Below are 17,380 nucleotides of genomic sequence, written 5' to 3' on the forward strand. Positions count from 1 at the left end.
CGATAAAGTTAAGAATCACTGCTTGGCTTTGATACTGGGACAGGTGCTGTTGGTGGGGCAAGTAGACTAACATTGTCAAGAAAATCTCACAAGTCTCTGTTAGTCAGGTTTCCTGATGAAGACGTGTTGATATGTGTTGGTCAGTATTTGTTGCCTTGCTCTGGAAGAAAGACTTCAGGGCATATTTTCGTGGATGTTGTTCTCTCACGGTATCATGCAGTGCTGTTGTCAGTCAGCTGAATGGACATTTTTCTTTGCAGGTGCAAGAAATCTATAAAACTCGCATTGATGATGTTCTCAAAGACATTTCAGAGACGATGCTGATTGAGCTTCCAGAAAATCAACCATCTTCACTGTTGTACCTGATCGACACAAACCAGGTGTGGCATCTCATCATGATTCACATTTTGTTCTGGAGTCAGTGGTCAAACCAACTGAAAAGATGACATTAAATTGTCTGTGGACTGGTTAACATCGAAATGTTGAGTCAGCCATTATCTGTTATTTCATTAAAGATGAACCCTTTTCAACATGGGAAAAAGATACGGTAGTGTATTAATCTCAGTTTCTTTTCTTTTTTTTTGGCATTCTGCTCATTGCATGTCCTGTTTTTGTAGAATCGGTGTAAGGAGTGCGCAGACACATTAAATCACAAAAGTGGCCGTGTGGAGGAAGCAGTGATGGAGCTCATTAACACTTTCAGTGCCATTTATCCCTCTAAAGGCACCAGGAAAACTGTTGAGAAACCCATTCAAGGTGCTCCTGAGTCCAGTTTAAAGAATTGTGAAGTGGTAGAAACAAAACCAAAACATCTGACGTACATATGCACTGAACTATTATTTGATCTCATTAATTAATTTAATTGATTGTGCCACTTGAACTTTACAGAGCGGACATGTGTGATATCCTCAGCAGACGCCACAACCTCCAAAACAGATGATGGAATCAATTCTGAGGCTCAAGACGGTGGTAAAGACAGCAACTTTGAAAAAGTATGGTTGCTTACCAAAAAACCCATGTCATGTACAGTATGCCCACAAAATGTGTGAGTGTTTCTAATTGCAATGATAATTACAACGTCAGGAGTGCAGGAAGATGTGTGACCACCTCAGTGCCAAGCTGTTGGACGCACTGGTCAAAGCAACCAAGTTATCTCTGGACACTCTGAAGAGGAGGATTTTTGCTGCGCAGTAAGTACAGCTCAGTTTGTCGCTGTTGTGGAAAAAAACAGTCAACAACTGCTTTAAGAGAAACACTTTCATCGCTTACAGGCTTTCATCAAGAAAAAGACCTTTCAGTACATCTCTTCATTCAAAATCTGGGTCTGATCTGGTCACCCTTGTCAAATCTGAAGTCCACCTGGTCAAGCCCAATGTGGTGAGTTTAAATTGTATAATGCTGACTGATGTCTCATTAAGCTAATGACCTTGTGTGAAGAGAGCTAAAGCAGAATTTTCACTCTTTTTCATAACGGACCACTTCAGCGTTTGTATCTGACGTCTGTTTTGTTTTGGGGTTTTTTGCGTCAGGTAATGAATCCCACATTAGATGACATCCAGCAGGCCATCAACCAGCTGGTTCACTTGGTGCTAGAAGTTAGCCGAGGCGTTGCATGCTGGGGACAGAGGAGAAATCTTGATGACATGAAAGACAAAGGCAAGTCAACATGGACATGCATAAAAATAATGGCTAAAAAATTGCACGGTGTCTCTCTTGAACTATCGGCTGCGCTGCCCCCACAGTTTCCTTTGCTGCTGCTCCATTTGGTCTGTATCTGGAAGCTTCCTGTGAAAACCTGCACAAATACAGAGGAAATGGATGCAGAGAATGGACAGGAGGCTCCATCAGTATTCAGATTTAACGCTTAGCAGAAATTAGTTAAAAAATTAAGTTTAAAAAATGTGAAATTATGGTCACTGGCTCAGTACCTGTTGCTCACCCATCTGGCCGTGAAAGGTCGCCTCTCTCTGCACTCCTTCTCAAGGTTTCTGCCATTTCTCTCTGTTACAGCTGCTGGGTTTTTTTTGTCCACTATGAGGATTAAGTCAGGGGGTGTCGTCCTCTTAGTTAGTAAACTTGTCGGCATGTGAAGCCCTTTGAGACAGTAAGAATAATATTGAGCTTTAAATAAACATGAACTTAATTTACAGCAAAGTGTATGAACTGTGTCTTTTGTAGACTTCTTAATTTAAAAAATGAGCAAATGAAAAAATAAATAGATTCTGAGTTTGATGTGTAAGATAGGTCTCAAGGTGTTTTCACTAGGCCTGGATTGAAATGAGCTGTTATTGGTTATTTTGGGGTGTGATGTGATGTTCTCCTCAGAGGAAGTGCAGAACTTCTACCAGAGTGTTGCCGAACACAAGGACATCAGCAGGCTCCTCGTCATCCTCAGCTCGGCTGTCATGTCCTTCAAGACGCAGGCCAGCAACACTCTGAAGCAGTTCCATCCATTCAGAGTCATCTGGGCTGAGGACAGGGACTGTAAAGTCAAGGTGTGCTGTCCTGCAGACTTTACCTTGTTTGTGCCTTTGATCAGGAAGTAGAATGTTACCCATGAAATGATTTTTGCTCTTTGAAAAGGAATTCATGGACGGCAAACCAGACTTAGATCAGATCAAATCTGAAATCCAGCGCTACGCCTCCATCCAACAGGAGATTGATGACATCAAGCCCATCATTATTCTGGAGTCCATTGAACTGTCAACAGGTAATGTCACGGTAGGGTTTTTTTGGAGACACAAACAGGGACTTAATTTATAAATCAGTATCTTATTAATTCTGAGACATAATACTTAATGTAATACTTACATAATTATCACTGTAAACAACACTGTGTGCAGCCAGGTCAGATTTGGTAGAAAATCTGTTTGATCGATTAACAACACAAAACCACAGGAGCACTGCTGATCTTTCAGCACAAAAGGAGAAGCTAATGTTTTTGAGTTTTTTGTAATGGCAGCTGGTCAAAGACGAGAAAGTCCTCTGGAAAAAGCACTTCCAAGTTTGTTATCTTCAGTAAAGTGAAACAGAAAGTCTTTGATTGTGCTAACACTTCCCCCTGTTCCTCATGTTTTTTACAGCAAGCAGTGGACTTTAGGAAATGTACATGTTGTCTGCTTTCAAAGAATTGTTGTTGTTACAGGAGAGGAAGATGGGGAGAAAGCCCTAAAATGAGACAAAGTGTAAGCCTCTGTTACGTTTTAAATCCTGTCAATAAATCCTCCTGACTAGTTCCATTAAAGGTGAACCTGACATGTGAGACCAAGGCCTGGAAGAAACTGCTGTGCAGACACCTGAAGGATGAGTACAGGAAGAAAATGATTGACATTAGCACCTTCACTGGCAAGCACCTCCTGCAGCTGTCCAGACCCATCGCCAGTCTGGAGGACATGCGCTGTGCCATGGAGGCCCTGTCCAAGCTCCGCGATGCTGACATACACATCGACATGACCCTGGTGTCCATAGAGGTGAGAAAACTCCTCAGTGAGCTGTTTTGAAAGCTTCTCTATGATGAACAATAATAACACTTTAAAGAGGAGGATGCAAGTTCCTCTCCCTTTAGGTAAATTATTCACCTTCAAAAAACATAAAAATAAAAACTTGGACCGGACAGACATTTTTATGTATTCATTTATTTATTTATTTTTACTCTGTCATGGAATTTGGATAGGACAGAAGTATGGGAGACAGGAGTGATAATCCACTCCCGTGTCTCCCTCTGCTACACGCTGCAGCTAGTTCTGCTGTCCCAACTGATTTTGAAGTTCAGTCTGAATCTTTGTGTACTCAGAGTATGTACGTTTATATTTTGTGACAGGCGATGAGGTCTCTTGCAGCAGAGCAGCTGGGCTCTCCAGCACCATTTCAAACTTATTCATTTCCAAACTCACGATCTGAAGTCTTGATAAACTCCTGTAGTCTGAGATAGACCAGTAGTTCTCAAAAGGGGATATGTGCGCCTCTAGGGGTACATTGGAGTCCTGCAGGGGCTATGTGAAATTTTTAAAAAATGTTTCTTTAAAAAATAGCACTCATGCATGATTCCTTAAACAATTAACTTACGCTATAATAAGCTGAATAAAAATGTAAATGTAGGTTTGATAAAGCACATTTTATCTTCAGTTCTCCCTCTGGGTTTCCTGAAGGTGTCAGGTGTGTGTGTTTGTGGTTTAAATCTGCTGCTGTGGTCGTGGAGTGAGGACAAGACAAGACCGAAAAAAGCCCAAAAATTCCAGAAAGTGGATCAGTGGTTAAAGCATAGCAGCGATACAGCTGAAAACAAGGACGAAGAAGAGAAGAAGAAGCAGAAACAGAACTAGAGAATCTGCTCAGTATCAGGCTGGAGAAATATTTCAGAGAGGGAACATTATTGAATTCTCTGTCTAAGAGTTTATGTGCCCGTATAATAAAAGTTAATTAAGAGTTGAACACATTTGTTGCTTGTTGTTTGCCTAAGTGTTGGAATGTGTAACTGTGGGTGAAAAGTCATAAAAAGACTGCCGCACATAGTCTTAACTTGCAATAACATATTTATTTTACTTGTAAAACCTTAGCATGCTAGGCTTGCTAGGCAGTTCTCCTGATGAATATCTAGCAATGAAACATTTCAATATTTCGTTCTTTTTGACCCACATGACCCTCTCCTATGCACCTGTCTCATGGAATATGTAGGTGTGAGGAGTTTCCCTCTGAATCACAGCTGAATGTTTATCTTCTGTTTCACAGGATGCCTATGAGATTCTACAGAGGTCTGAAGCAGAGGTTACCAAAAAGGAGGCAGCAGGAGTGGAGAACCTGAGATTGTCCTTCAACAAGCTCCAGTCCAAAGCCGTTAGAACATTCATCATGTTAATGTTTATTTTGCTCTGGGATTTTGCAGTATGTGCTTTTCAATAATGCAGCTGCTTCTGTTTCCTTCATTCTTTAGAAATCAGTACAAGATGCACTTGTCTGTATGCAGCCCAAGTTCAAACAAAGCCTCCTGGAGAGTGTTGCTGTTTACCAAAACGATGTTGTCAGTTTTATAGAGCACTATGATTCAGTAAGTGACCTGTGGATCTGTTCATTGGTCTGTACCAATCTGGTCATTTTACTGATCATTTCAGTGGCTGATAACTCAACCATTTACTCATTCTTCATCACAGGAGGGTCCTATGGTGGCTGGAATAGCACCTGATGAGGCCAGCCGCCGGCTCCACATCTGTCAGGTAATGTCGTCAACATGTTGACCTGCTTCCTTCTGTGAGGTGAGGCTCTCTTGGATATTTTATGCAGAGATTTTTTTCTTTTCTTCAGGCTACATTTGATGAACTGTGGAGAAAGTTCATCACATATTCTGCTGGTGAGCAGCTGCTTGGCTTGCCAGTGACAAATTATGAAGCTCTTGAAAACAAAAGGTGTGCAGCCATGACATAAAGATTGACGATGCAAAGCCGAACAGATGGAAATTTAGTAAATAATTGTTGTGGCTTATGTTGTTGAATACCTTTTTATGTAATTTTAAAGTATACAGTAAGTAAACATGGCTTTTCTGATTACCACAGAAAAGAGCTTGGCCTGCTACAGAAACTCTACGGCCTGTATGATGCTGTGATGAATACCATCAGTGGGTACTACAGCATCCTGTGGACAGATGTGGATATCGACAAGATCAACACAGAACTGTTGGAATTTCAAAACAGGTATAGTTGCTGCATCCCCAGCTTTCCATTGTGCTATATGCTGTACGTTTTCATTTGGAGGAGAACTGTTTGGCTTCCAGGTGTCGTAAGCTGCCCAAAGGCCTGAGGGAGTGGCAGGCCTTCCTGGACCTGAAGAAGAGGATTGACGATTTCCGTGAGTCTTGCCCTCTGCTGGAAATGATGGCAAACAAATCCATGACTACGAGACACTGGGATCGGATCTCAAACCTGACGGGACACAGGTTCGATGTGGAGTCTGACACCTTTGCACTGCAGAACATTATGGAAGCTCCTCTGCTGAACTCTAAGGAGGAGATTGAGGTTGGTTGGCGGTTTGGTCACTCTGGTCACACTAAAGCATGCCTGCTCCAAAGTTATTCTGGTTCACTAAAACTAAACTAAAAAATAAAAGTAGGTGTGAAAATCCATGTTATTTAGCTGAAATAAAAAAAAAACTAGACTTTGGGAAAAAAAAAAAAAACTAACTGAATCGATTTTGTTTTCTTACAAAAAGAACTAAAGTAAAATCAAAGTGTGTATAAAGTGTGTTTAGTTGTTTCTGTTGGTCACTTTGGTTAGATGTGTGTGTGAGTTTGTATTGGTGCTGATGCTTATTGAGACTGGGACATCGACATGACTGGGAGTCGCTGCCCTCACAAAATGAAGAGCTATTCTAATTCACAAACTAACTCACACTGACACTGACAGCAAGAACAACTCAACTCAGGCTTAACATTTTCAAACAAGAAAAACCAAACTGAAACAAGACCCACTCTGGAAACTAAACTGAATTGAAAACAAAAATTAAAAAAACAAAAAATACAACTATAAGTATAACTGTCATAACTGTGGCCTGCTGCAGTTGTTGGCTGCAGCACCTTTTGTTGGTTCATTTGTGCTTGTCCTTCATTTTGCCTTTTTGCACGTCTCAGGACATCTGCATATCCGCTGTGAAGGAGAAGGACATTGAAGCCAAGCTGTCGCAGGTGGTGGAGGTCTGGTCCAACCAGACGCTGAGCCTGATGACCTTCAAGGACAGAGGAGAGCTGATGCTGAAGGGGGCGGAGACAGCCGAGATCCTCACCATCATAGAGGACAGTCTCATGTCGCTGGGCTCGCTGATGAGCAACAGGTAGGACAGAGAAACACCTGCTCTCACCCTGTGGCTGGGTTACGGTGCTCCCTGCAGGTAGGGCCTCCTGTCCAAGGTCGTCTCACCAGGGTTGGATCCCAGCCCTGTGATTGGTTAACATGAAAACAGTACCTACCTGTCCCCTCCTGTCCCGTGTGTGTTTTTTCCTTTTTCCTTTTTGTCTTTGTCTTTTTGCATATGATAAAATAAAAAATCATAACAGTAACAAACATTTAAGGAGATCTGCACTCTGCCTGCAGTGCAGTGATTTTATATTTAAATATGTCTGCAGGTAATCAAAACTAAACTTTGTAACAAAACACTTATGAATGACAAATAATGATGATAATAATGATAAAATAATAATGATAAAATTTTACTGCACAGCAGTATGTATTGGCAGATGAGGGGGAGAGATGACATACTTACAGGCTGCCTGCAGATCAGTCTGCAACAGTTTTTTTTTTTTGTTGTTGTTGTTGTTTGTTTTTTGCCATCTGAACTCAGATATCAACTGCTGCCTCCAAATCTCCAAATGCCAGATATCATCTGTATTAATTGTTCTATCTCTAGTAGAATCTGTGCAGTTGTTTTGATGCATGTGATTATCTGGTTGCTCTGTGACAGACGGTGTGGCTGTGTTCATGCACCAGGCGTTTTCTGTCATACAGTCTGACTGGACATGACTTGTGCTGATGTCTCTCTCAGTTGTGTTCCAACCGTTTCCTAGATACAACGCCCCCTACAAGTCAGATATCCAGGACTGGGTCTCCAAGCTCTCAACGTCATCTGATATCATTGAACAGTGGATCTGTGTACAGAACCTGTGGATCTACCTGGAGGCCGTGTTTGTTGGAGGAGACATTGCCAAAGAACTGCCGCAGGTATGAGGGTTTAATCTTTTTATTCTGGTCATTATAATGATCAGCACTTGGAGTCAACTGCTGTCCAGGAAGAATGAATGCATGTTTAGCGTGTACATAAAAGTCAAGTCAGGTAGAACATTATTTGGTCCCTAAAGGGGCAATTAAGTTTGCTGCAGTAAAAACAGTAATAACACACAATATCACACAATAACAAAAAGTACACAGGGTAATTGAATATAACATGTAATAAGAAGTCAAAAACAGAGTGCATAAGTACTCTGTGTCTAAACACTACTGAAATTAAAGCAATACTTACCAAGCTTGGTTTGGTGGTCGAGCTAATATTACGTTTTGCTATTGGAGTTTAGCAGTGAAATGTCTGAAGGTGTGAAGGAGTGTTTGTATCTGTTTGATGTGGCTAGTGGGGTCTGAAACTCTTTGTACTGTATATATTTATGTACAAGTATATAATCCTAAAGTAGGCTAACTGGTGATATTTGCTAATGTAGGAAGCCCAGCGTTTCCAGAAAATTGACAAGTCCTGGGTCAAGGTAATGCAGCGTGCCCAGAGGGTCCCAAATGTGGTGGAGTGCTGTGTTGGGGATCCAGTTGTGGGACAACTCCTGCCAGATCTTCAGAAACAGCTGGAGCTCTGCCAGAAGTCTCTTGCAGGGTGAAGCCAAAACTCTCCAGTTTGACGTTGCAGATCTTATTGGTGTTAGAGGTAGAAACTGCGAGCACTGCTTGGTGACGCTCTCATAGTCAGTGGGGCTGAAGCCTCAAACCTCAAATACCACACCATTAAGGACTGTATGTGGTGTAACAGTCAGTGACTTGTTTGGTTGTACATGTTCAGAAAGTATTTTAGTCCTAATCACTCCCTGTAGTGTTGCTAACAGTTATTGCTCTCTGATGTGTGAGGAGTGGAAATTAGAGAAAGCGAATGCTAAAATAAATCATTTACTGAGTGTTTAGATAAATACACAGACATTTTGAGTCAGATACAGGTGATTTGGTCAAAAGAGAACACAGTAGTGCACTTAAGCAATTACAGAAAGAACCACAATTGTGGAAGTAAAAAAAAAAATCATTTGGTGTACTTAAAAAAATGGATGTGAAAACAGTGTGATAAAATTCCAAGTGAAAGTGATCATTTTTCAAATGGACTGATGAATTCAAATGGACTTGAACTGTTGATCAAATATTTCTTGAACTGCAAAGTTCCCAATTAATTTTTAAACAGCAGGAATCGGGACTCACTCGCATTTAGAGCGGTGACTGTTAATGTATCCATCAAATCTAATTAGTTTTATTATTATTTTGCATTATTTCCACTCCTTATAACGTATCAAGTTTGCTTGGGCTAAAAATATGAATGACAGCTTTTCTTTTTCTTTCTTTTTTTTTTTTTTTTTTAACCTCTTTAATAACTATGGTACAACACTGTAGTGACAAGATACAGCAGCACTGGAGGGAATGTGATCTTACTCTGCAGGTACCTGGAGAAAAAGAGGCTCCTGTTCCCAAGATTCTTCTTTGTGTCTGATCCAACTCTTTTGGAAATCCTCGGTCAAGCCAGTGATTCTCACACAATTCAGGTCACTACTCTAATCATCATAATGTTATGATATTTATGTGTAGAAAACAAGGGTGTTAAGCTAGGCTTCATTGAATCAATGCAGCCAGGTTTGTCCTGGAATTAAAAAAAGAAAGAAAAAACAGATCCATCTTGTGAAATGACTTAATGAGCACTTTGTTTCTAATTTTAAAAAAATGGTTTGGTTTCATCTTGGTGATTTGAATGGAATTATTTTTTCCAGGCACACCTACTTGGAGTGTTTGACAATGTCAATGAAGTGGAATTTCATCCCTCAGAGTACGACAAGATTTTGTCTGTTATCTCACAAGAAGGAGAGAAACTGCTGGTACATAATGCTAACAATAATTTGTCATTCAAAAATCTCTTAATCCCAATAGTCATCCCTACAATATTGCCAAAATATCGATACGGAGTTAGTCAGTCAAAGTCGTGATATTTGACTTTGGTCGCATTGCCCAGCCCTAGTGGTGCTTCAGTGTTGTGTGCTTGCAGTAACAGTTTAGTTTGTGTTTGTGTTTGAGCTGGACCACCCGGTGATGGCTCAGGGGCCGGTGGAGCTCTGGCTTGGGGAACTGCTGCTCCAACAGCAGGCCTCCCTGCACTCTGTCATCAGAGCTGCTGACCTCCAGATCAACGACCCCGACTTCCAGCTCCTTCCCTTCCTCAACCAGTTCCAAGCACAGGTGGGAACACTGGGATGACTGGGAAGATTAAGCAGTGACACACTGGTCCTTGACAGCAAAGCAAGCATAAACAGGGTCAGAGGGATAAGAAATGTCTTGGAAAATAATCCATTACACATCAAGTAATTTTTTTAGACATGTACTGATTGCATTTTTTTCTGCCTTTTTCTGTCTTTCTAAGAACTATAACTGACAGCATACACAAACTTTTCTTTAATAGAAAATTCATTAGTATGTTCATAATAAATGGTTGACTATTCAATAACTTTTATGTATTATATCCACACTGCACCAGGTTACAAGACCTTCTTTCTCTCAAATAAATCTCTAAATAAAAACGTGCTCCAGGCTACTGGACGGAACTTTTTTTTGTACAAATAAACTGCAACTGAAAATGAGTTGCAGTATACCTGGTTTACACATGTGAACCACCAAGTATAAGATGTGTTTGTCAGGTATTTGTTATATTTTTTCTTACTTTGTTTCTTGTGAACAAATGGAAACTGACATAAAAAAAGATGAAATCATCTCCATCAGAATGTAATTTTTATGTTTATTATGTCTTAGGTGGGCTTGCTGGGAATTCAGATGCTTTGGACAAGAGATGCAGAGGAGGCACTGTGCTATGCCAAAGACGAATGGGACATCATGCCCTACACCAACCAGAAATTCCTGACTTTACTCAACACACTCATTTCACAGACAACCCATGACCTGACCAAGTTTGACAGAGTAAAGTTTGAGACACTGGTGACAATCCATGTGCACCAGAGAGATATATTCAACGACCTGGTGAGTCACCAGGAAACTCTCTCTGTCATGGACGCTTTGTTATAGAATGCTGGTCATTATCATTTTATACAAGACACTGAGGCTGAGCGTCTCGTTTCTTCCCAGGTGAGAATGCGTATCAAATCCGTCAGTGATTTTGAATGGCTTAAGCAGAGCAGATTTTACTTCAACGATAACCTGGATCAGGTGGTTGTGTCCATCACTAATGTCGACTTCATTTACCAGAATGAGTTTTTAGGCTGCACCGACCGTCTGGTCATCACTCCTCTGACCGACAGGTGAGGCAAGAGCAAAATCTGTTTTTTACTAGTTAATTTTCTTTTTAATCTTGTATTGTATTGTAAGTTTGAATCTGAGAAATGCTGTTTCTGCAGGTGTTACATCACACTGTCCCAGGCCCTGGGCATGAGCATGGGAGGAGCCCCTGCAGGGCCAGCTGGCACTGGGAAGACTGAAACCACCAAAGACATGGGTCGCTGTCTGGGCAAGTACGTGGTGGTCTTCAACTGCTCCGACCAGATGGACTTCAGAGGGCTTGGCAGAATCTACAAAGGTAGCCCAGCAGTCAAACAGGTCATCCAGCCTACATTACCACTGTCATTTGTTATGTCAGTAATCTTCTGCTGTAATTTTGTCTTTTCAAGGCCTCGCGCAGTCCGGGTCCTGGGGCTGCTTTGACGAGTTCAACAGAATTGACCTGCCAGTGCTGTCAGTGGCTGCTCAGCAGATCTATATTGTTCTGACAGCACGAAAGGAGCACAAGAGCACGTTCATCTTCACCGATGGAGACTGTGTGGATCTGAATCCAGAGTTTGGCCTGTTCATCACCATGGTAGGAACCTTGAGCATGGATCTTGCAAGAAACCAGGGCAGAAAATATCAAATATTGACCAACATGCTGATATTCTGTATCTAGAACCCAGGCTACGCAGGGCGCCAGGAACTTCCTGAAAACTTAAAGGTGCAGTTCAGGACGGTGTCTATGATGGTACCAGACCGGCAGGTGGGTCAGGGCTGATTACTGTTGGAATGGAATATTTATTTCTTTTGCTCTCGTCTTAACTGCTTTTATCTTTCCCAGATCATCATGAGAGTCAAACTGGCCAGTTGTGGTTTCATCGAGAACGTTATCTTAGCCCAGAAATTCTTTGTCCTGTATAAACTCTGTGAGGAGCAACTTACAAAACAGGTAAGAGAGCTGCCAGTGCTTTAGCAATCTTTTTGTAATGAATACTGACCTGTTGACACACAGCTGTTACTCTCCGTCAGGTTCACTATGACTTTGGTCTGAGGAACATCTTGTCTGTGTTGAGGACGCTGGGGGCCAGTAAACGAGCACGACCTGATGACACAGAGTCCAGCACTGTCATGAGAGTGCTGCGCGACATGAACCTGTCCAAACTGGTACGACATAGATAGATACTTTATTCATCCCGCAGGAAATTCGCAACAGGCTGCGATCATACGATGAACACTGGAGGGTAAAGCATGAGCAGATGCTGCATCTGTGAAGTCTTTATGTGTTTCAGGTGGATGAAGATGAGCCCCTCTTCCTCAGTCTCATCAGTGACCTGTTCCCTGGCATCCAGCTGGATGGCAGCACGTACGCCGACCTGCAGACCGCTGTGGCCCATCAGGTGGAGCTGGCTGGCATAGTCAACCACCCACCATGGAACCTCAAGCTGGTTCAGGTACCTCACAGGCCCTGCAGCCACATACACAGCTCTTCTTAATATTATGTTTCCTAAAGAAATGCTGTGCAGCTGTGCAGCTCTCTATACCGTCCAAGTCATTAGTTGGTCACATGGAGCTGTAAAATGATTTCTCAGAAATGTATCAGTATTATCATATCAGCATCACATCGCTCAAGATAAACACATGTAAGAAATGTGAGGTGCGCACATTCTGTTTTCATAACTACAGTTCATGTCGAGGAAATAACCCCTGCATAGTTTTTGTGCATACAAATTGTTTATATATCTGGCTCCTGGCCTGGAAAATGTGGCTCTGTCCTCACAAAGCTCTACGAAGCTTCACTTGTGCGCCATGGCCTGATGACGCTGGGCCCCAGCGGAGCCGGGAAGACCATGGTCATCAACACTCTGATGCGAGCGTTGACTGAATGTGGAGCCCCTCACAAGGAGATGCGCATGAACCCCAAGGCCATCACTGCGCCTCAGATGTTTGGACGCCTTGATGCAGCCACCAACGACTGGACCGACGGCATCTTTTCCACTTTGTGGAGGAAGACGCTCAAAGCCAAGAAAGGTATGTTGGTCTTGGTCATCTTTTAAAGTCGCCATGAAGTGACCTTGCATGATTTCTGTTTCCTGTAAAACAGAGCCTCTTAAACAGTGACATCATCCTGCACTATAGTAGCTGAAAATTAAAATCTCAACCAATAAAACCTTCACAAATCTTTAAATATTGCGTATTCTGCACGGTCAGGGTTTGGTCTGTCCGTCCACACATTTTCAACAGGAAAACACATCACTAAATAAGAGTCCATTTCATAGATTCTTTATGTTTTTGTGCAAAGAGATTCTTTAGTGCAACAATTGCTTGCATTCTGGTTGCTTTCTTTTCTTTCTTTGTCTTTCTTTTTTTCTAGCAGACTTTTTCTTTACTTGATAAAAATATAAAAGATAAAAAGATAATGAAAGATAAAAATGTTGTGGTTACTAGAACCAGATCTTTGTTTTATAATTATAAGAGGGAGTGGCAGAGACCTTTAGAGTATTAAAGGTTGGAATTGTGACAGCTTTCAAATGACTTTGCTCCAGGTGTGTTCACCTGGATTGTGCTGGATGGCCCTGTGGATGCCATTTGGATTGAGAACCTGAACTCTGTCTTAGATGACAATAAAACCTTGACCTTGGCTAACGGGGACCGCATCACCATGTCTCCGTCCTGTAAGCTGCTGTTTGAGGTGCACAACATGGACAACGCGTCCCCTGCCACCGTGTCCCGTGTGGGCATGGTCTTCATGAGCTCCTCAGCTCTGAGCTGGAGACCCATCCTGCAGGTACAGAACTTTTCCATCAATACAAGATAATCTGCTTCTTTTCCAAGATCTGTTACTGTGCTGAGACCTGGGCTTCATGTTGTAGGGATGGACTCACAAGCGCAACGCACAGGAGGCAGACAGCATCATTAGTTTATATGACAAGATCTTTGAGGATGCTTATTTATATATGAAACAAAACCTAAAACCTAAAATGGAGCTTTTGGAGTGCAACTACATAATGCAGGTATTTATCCAGGAAGAGACACTTTCCCTCAAGGCCTTTCACTGGCAAACAGCAGTTATATATACACAGTGGATGTAATGTTGTCTGATGAATCATTATCTGTCTGATGTGCCGTCAGTCTGTGAATCTGCTGGAGGGCCTGATCCCCTCGAAGGGGGCCGGGGGCCTGGCCAGCAGCATGCACCTGGAGCGCCTCTTTGTGTTCTGCCTGATGTGGAGCCTGGGAGCCGTGCTGGAGCTGGATGACAGGGATAGGCTGGAGGCCTTCCTCAGAGCACATGACAGCAAAATAGACATGCCTTCCCAGCAGCCAGGAGAAACCATGTTTGAGTACCTGGTCAACTCAAACGGTGCAGTCATCTATCGAATCTATCAGATGAAATGAAAAATCCCTTTTTAACCCTTTTATGTATCTCTGGTCCCACTATACATCCAAAAAACAGTTTTTTTGTATTCTAATACCAAAATCATTTTTCTTCCTGTAAAACAAAATATGACACAGGCATACATAAACATGAACCAGCCAATTTCAACCAATAATATCATTAGACCCACCTGCCACTCTTCTACTCTTTGTTGCACAGAGCTTAGATTTGTCAGTTTGCTAGCTAGCAACAGTATGGTACATTAATATTGTGACTAATTGGTCCAGTACTGATGGCCACTGTGGTGAATGGAACGCACTTGACGTGCACACCTTTACTGTCTGTTTCCTCCACCCTGCAGTAACTTCAGGCGGCAGCATGCAGATTCCTCAACTGTTTGTGCAATATTTGCAGTCTTTGTGTTTTTTAATTGTGTTTTAATTTGTCTCCTGCGATCCAAACACAGTGAGGCTACGTTCCTGTGACTATTTATCACTTGATCGTATGACATGACCCAACACCAACATGTTGACTGCCCCTTTGTGGCATGGCATACTAATACCCAAAAATATATGAAAGTCCATCATATACGAAAGCAAAAGCAACTAAAGGCAGCCATCACACAGCATCAAGTTGTATGTATGCTTGTATGATTTAGCCCATTTACTTGGGTTCATGCACATTGCTGCTAACCCTTTTCCAAAGCATTCCAGATTGTTTTAGACGTTTGAATGTGTTTTTCCCGCTTTCTAATCAGCCAATCATTTTCATTCATTTCCTTGCAGTACAAAGATCAAATGGCAGGGACTTGAAACTTCCTTGGTCTGAAATCCATCACAGCAAACTGCTCCTTTTTATGGCTGTTAAAGTTATTTTATCATATCATGGATATTCAGTTAAGTTCCCTCATTAAGCTGAAAAGTTTATCATCTGATGGTACGTTCACATGCTGGTTGGGAAGCTCCAGCATGTGGTCTTAAAAGTCAAGTGCCAAAATCCCAAAAAGTGCCAAGTTCAATGAGAATGACTTTTCTGCTCCACTGAACTTCTGTGGTGAAAATGCACACAACAGAATGCACGTCTGCTAGAAAGTCACTGAACAAGTTAACCTCTAACCCCAGGCGCTAATGTTAGCCAGTTATAACGTTTTCTATTGCACATTTGAATAAAAAAAAAAAAAATGAAGTCAAGTGATTATTCAGATTGAGATCTAAAAGTACTGCTATTCCACTGTGTGGTTGTGTTTTGATAATGGTCTTTGTGTTTCAGGTGACTGGCATCACTGGAATAATTATGTGAGCGAGTACCTCTATCCAACTGACCACGTGCCCGACTATGCCTCCATTCTGGTACCAAATGTGGATAACACAAGGACCACTTTCCTGCTGGAGACGATTGCCAAACAGCGCAAGGTGATAACAGATTTATCCATTTAATTTTTTTTTTCATTTGCTTTGTATTGTGTCTGTAAAAGCTGTGTTTTATGCTTTGACAGGCTGTGCTGCTCATTGGTGAACAAGGGACAGCCAAGACAGTGTTGATAAAAGGCTACACCAAAAAATATGATCCTGAGACAGATCTGTCCAAGTCCCTGAACTTCTCATCTGCGACTGAGCCCATGATGTTCCAGGTGTGGAAACACAACACCCCTGCTCAGCTGTATGGGTTTTGAATGGGTTTTTGTCACCAATAACAGTTTGATTTTATTACAGCGCACAGTGGAAAGTTACATTGAGAAACGGATTGGCAGCACTTATGGACCCCCTGGGGGGCGCAGGATGACCATCTTTGTCGATGACATCAACATGCCTGTCGTGAATGAGTGGGGAGATCAGGTGTGTGCACGGCAGTTTTCATTGTTTTTTTTATATTCAATTCAGTTCCAGTCAGTCCGGGCTGAGTAACTGTGCAACTGTCCAACCAGATCACCAACGAGATAGTACGGCAGATGATGGAAATGAGTGGCATGTACAGTCTGGACAAACCAGGAGACTTCACCACCGTTGAGGACGTGCAGATTCTGGCTGCAATGATCCACCCGGGCGGCGGGAGAAATGACATCCCACAGAGACTGAAGAGGCAGTTCACTGTTTTCAACTGCACTCTGCCATCAAACTCCTCCATCGATAAGATCTTTGGTACTGTTGAGGTTTTCTCCTCATGCTTACCTATATAAAGGTTTTTATTTATTTTTTTAAATAATTTCATTTTCATGTGCCCTTCCTGCAGGTGTAATGGGCTGTGGATATTTCCATGCATGCAGGGGATTCAAGCCTGAGGTATCAGAAATGGTGAAACATCTGGTGTCCGCGGGCAGGATCTTGTGGCAGCAGACCAAGGTAATAATCACCTGTCATATAACATCAGATGGATAGCAGGAAATATATATAAATATATGTGTGTGTGTGTGTGTGTGTGTGTGTGTATATATACACACACACACACACATACATACATACATATGAATTTACTAAAGGCGATATGACCTTATTTGCTGATTTGACATCTAAGGCAAAAATGCTGCCAACACCATCCAAGTTCCACTACATCTTCAACCTGAGAGACTTGTCCAGGATCTGGCAGGGGATGTTAAACATCCGGTCTGAGGAGTGTGATGATACCCCAACTCTCCTGGCTCTGTTCAAGAGTGAATGTACGAGGGTGATTGCTGACAGGTACTGTGTGTGAATGGATCTGTGTTCATAGATGCAGCTTACAGCCATGTGGGCAAGGCACACACCACATATGTTGTTTGTTGGCAGGTTTGTGTGCTTTGAAGACAGAGACTGGTTTGGGAAAGCTGTGTCCCGTGTGATCCAGGAGCACGTGGACCCCGGCCTCATCCCACAGCTTCATCCTGAGCCGTACTTTGTGGACTTCCTGCGAGATGCCCCTGAGCCCACTGGAGAAGAAGGGGACGATGCCTGTTTTGATGCCCCCAAAATCTACGAGCTGGTATCACCTTCACAGCCTTTTATGCTCTGCACAGATGTAAAATTACCCCGTC

General features: G+C 42.3%; 1 protein-coding gene across 1 annotated transcript in view; it reads left to right on the forward strand.

Annotated features, from left to right (window-relative positions):
• The window catches only part of LOC115365032 (dynein heavy chain 8, axonemal-like), a 47,501-nt gene that overhangs the window by 12,761 nt on the left and 17,360 nt on the right, over positions 1-17,380 (forward strand). The window contains exons 20-59 of the mRNA XM_030059744.1: positions 261-380; positions 618-756; positions 916-992; positions 1,084-1,187; positions 1,299-1,377; positions 1,530-1,656; positions 2,326-2,495; positions 2,584-2,710; positions 3,235-3,470; positions 4,729-4,833; positions 4,931-5,044; positions 5,148-5,210; positions 5,299-5,399; positions 5,547-5,684; positions 5,765-6,005; positions 6,617-6,816; positions 7,547-7,700; positions 8,192-8,355; positions 9,178-9,280; positions 9,503-9,607; positions 9,804-9,965; positions 10,533-10,757; positions 10,863-11,035; positions 11,132-11,310; positions 11,402-11,589; positions 11,674-11,760; positions 11,839-11,946; positions 12,027-12,161; positions 12,287-12,448; positions 12,779-13,025; positions 13,541-13,782; positions 13,868-14,008; positions 14,127-14,358; positions 15,643-15,785; positions 15,869-16,003; positions 16,086-16,208; positions 16,298-16,511; positions 16,603-16,712; positions 16,885-17,048; positions 17,136-17,328. Coding sequence (XP_029915604.1) covers positions 261-380; positions 618-756; positions 916-992; positions 1,084-1,187; positions 1,299-1,377; positions 1,530-1,656; positions 2,326-2,495; positions 2,584-2,710; positions 3,235-3,470; positions 4,729-4,833; positions 4,931-5,044; positions 5,148-5,210; positions 5,299-5,399; positions 5,547-5,684; positions 5,765-6,005; positions 6,617-6,816; positions 7,547-7,700; positions 8,192-8,355; positions 9,178-9,280; positions 9,503-9,607; positions 9,804-9,965; positions 10,533-10,757; positions 10,863-11,035; positions 11,132-11,310; positions 11,402-11,589; positions 11,674-11,760; positions 11,839-11,946; positions 12,027-12,161; positions 12,287-12,448; positions 12,779-13,025; positions 13,541-13,782; positions 13,868-14,008; positions 14,127-14,358; positions 15,643-15,785; positions 15,869-16,003; positions 16,086-16,208; positions 16,298-16,511; positions 16,603-16,712; positions 16,885-17,048; positions 17,136-17,328 — 6,030 coding nt within the window. The remainder of the gene's footprint in view (positions 1-260; positions 381-617; positions 757-915; positions 993-1,083; positions 1,188-1,298; positions 1,378-1,529; positions 1,657-2,325; positions 2,496-2,583; positions 2,711-3,234; positions 3,471-4,728; positions 4,834-4,930; positions 5,045-5,147; positions 5,211-5,298; positions 5,400-5,546; positions 5,685-5,764; positions 6,006-6,616; positions 6,817-7,546; positions 7,701-8,191; positions 8,356-9,177; positions 9,281-9,502; positions 9,608-9,803; positions 9,966-10,532; positions 10,758-10,862; positions 11,036-11,131; positions 11,311-11,401; positions 11,590-11,673; positions 11,761-11,838; positions 11,947-12,026; positions 12,162-12,286; positions 12,449-12,778; positions 13,026-13,540; positions 13,783-13,867; positions 14,009-14,126; positions 14,359-15,642; positions 15,786-15,868; positions 16,004-16,085; positions 16,209-16,297; positions 16,512-16,602; positions 16,713-16,884; positions 17,049-17,135; positions 17,329-17,380) is intronic.

The sequence above is a fragment of the Myripristis murdjan genome, chromosome 9, assembly GCF_902150065.1.
Source record: "Myripristis murdjan chromosome 9, fMyrMur1.1, whole genome shotgun sequence".
NCBI lineage: Eukaryota > Metazoa > Chordata > Actinopteri > Holocentriformes > Holocentridae > Myripristis > Myripristis murdjan.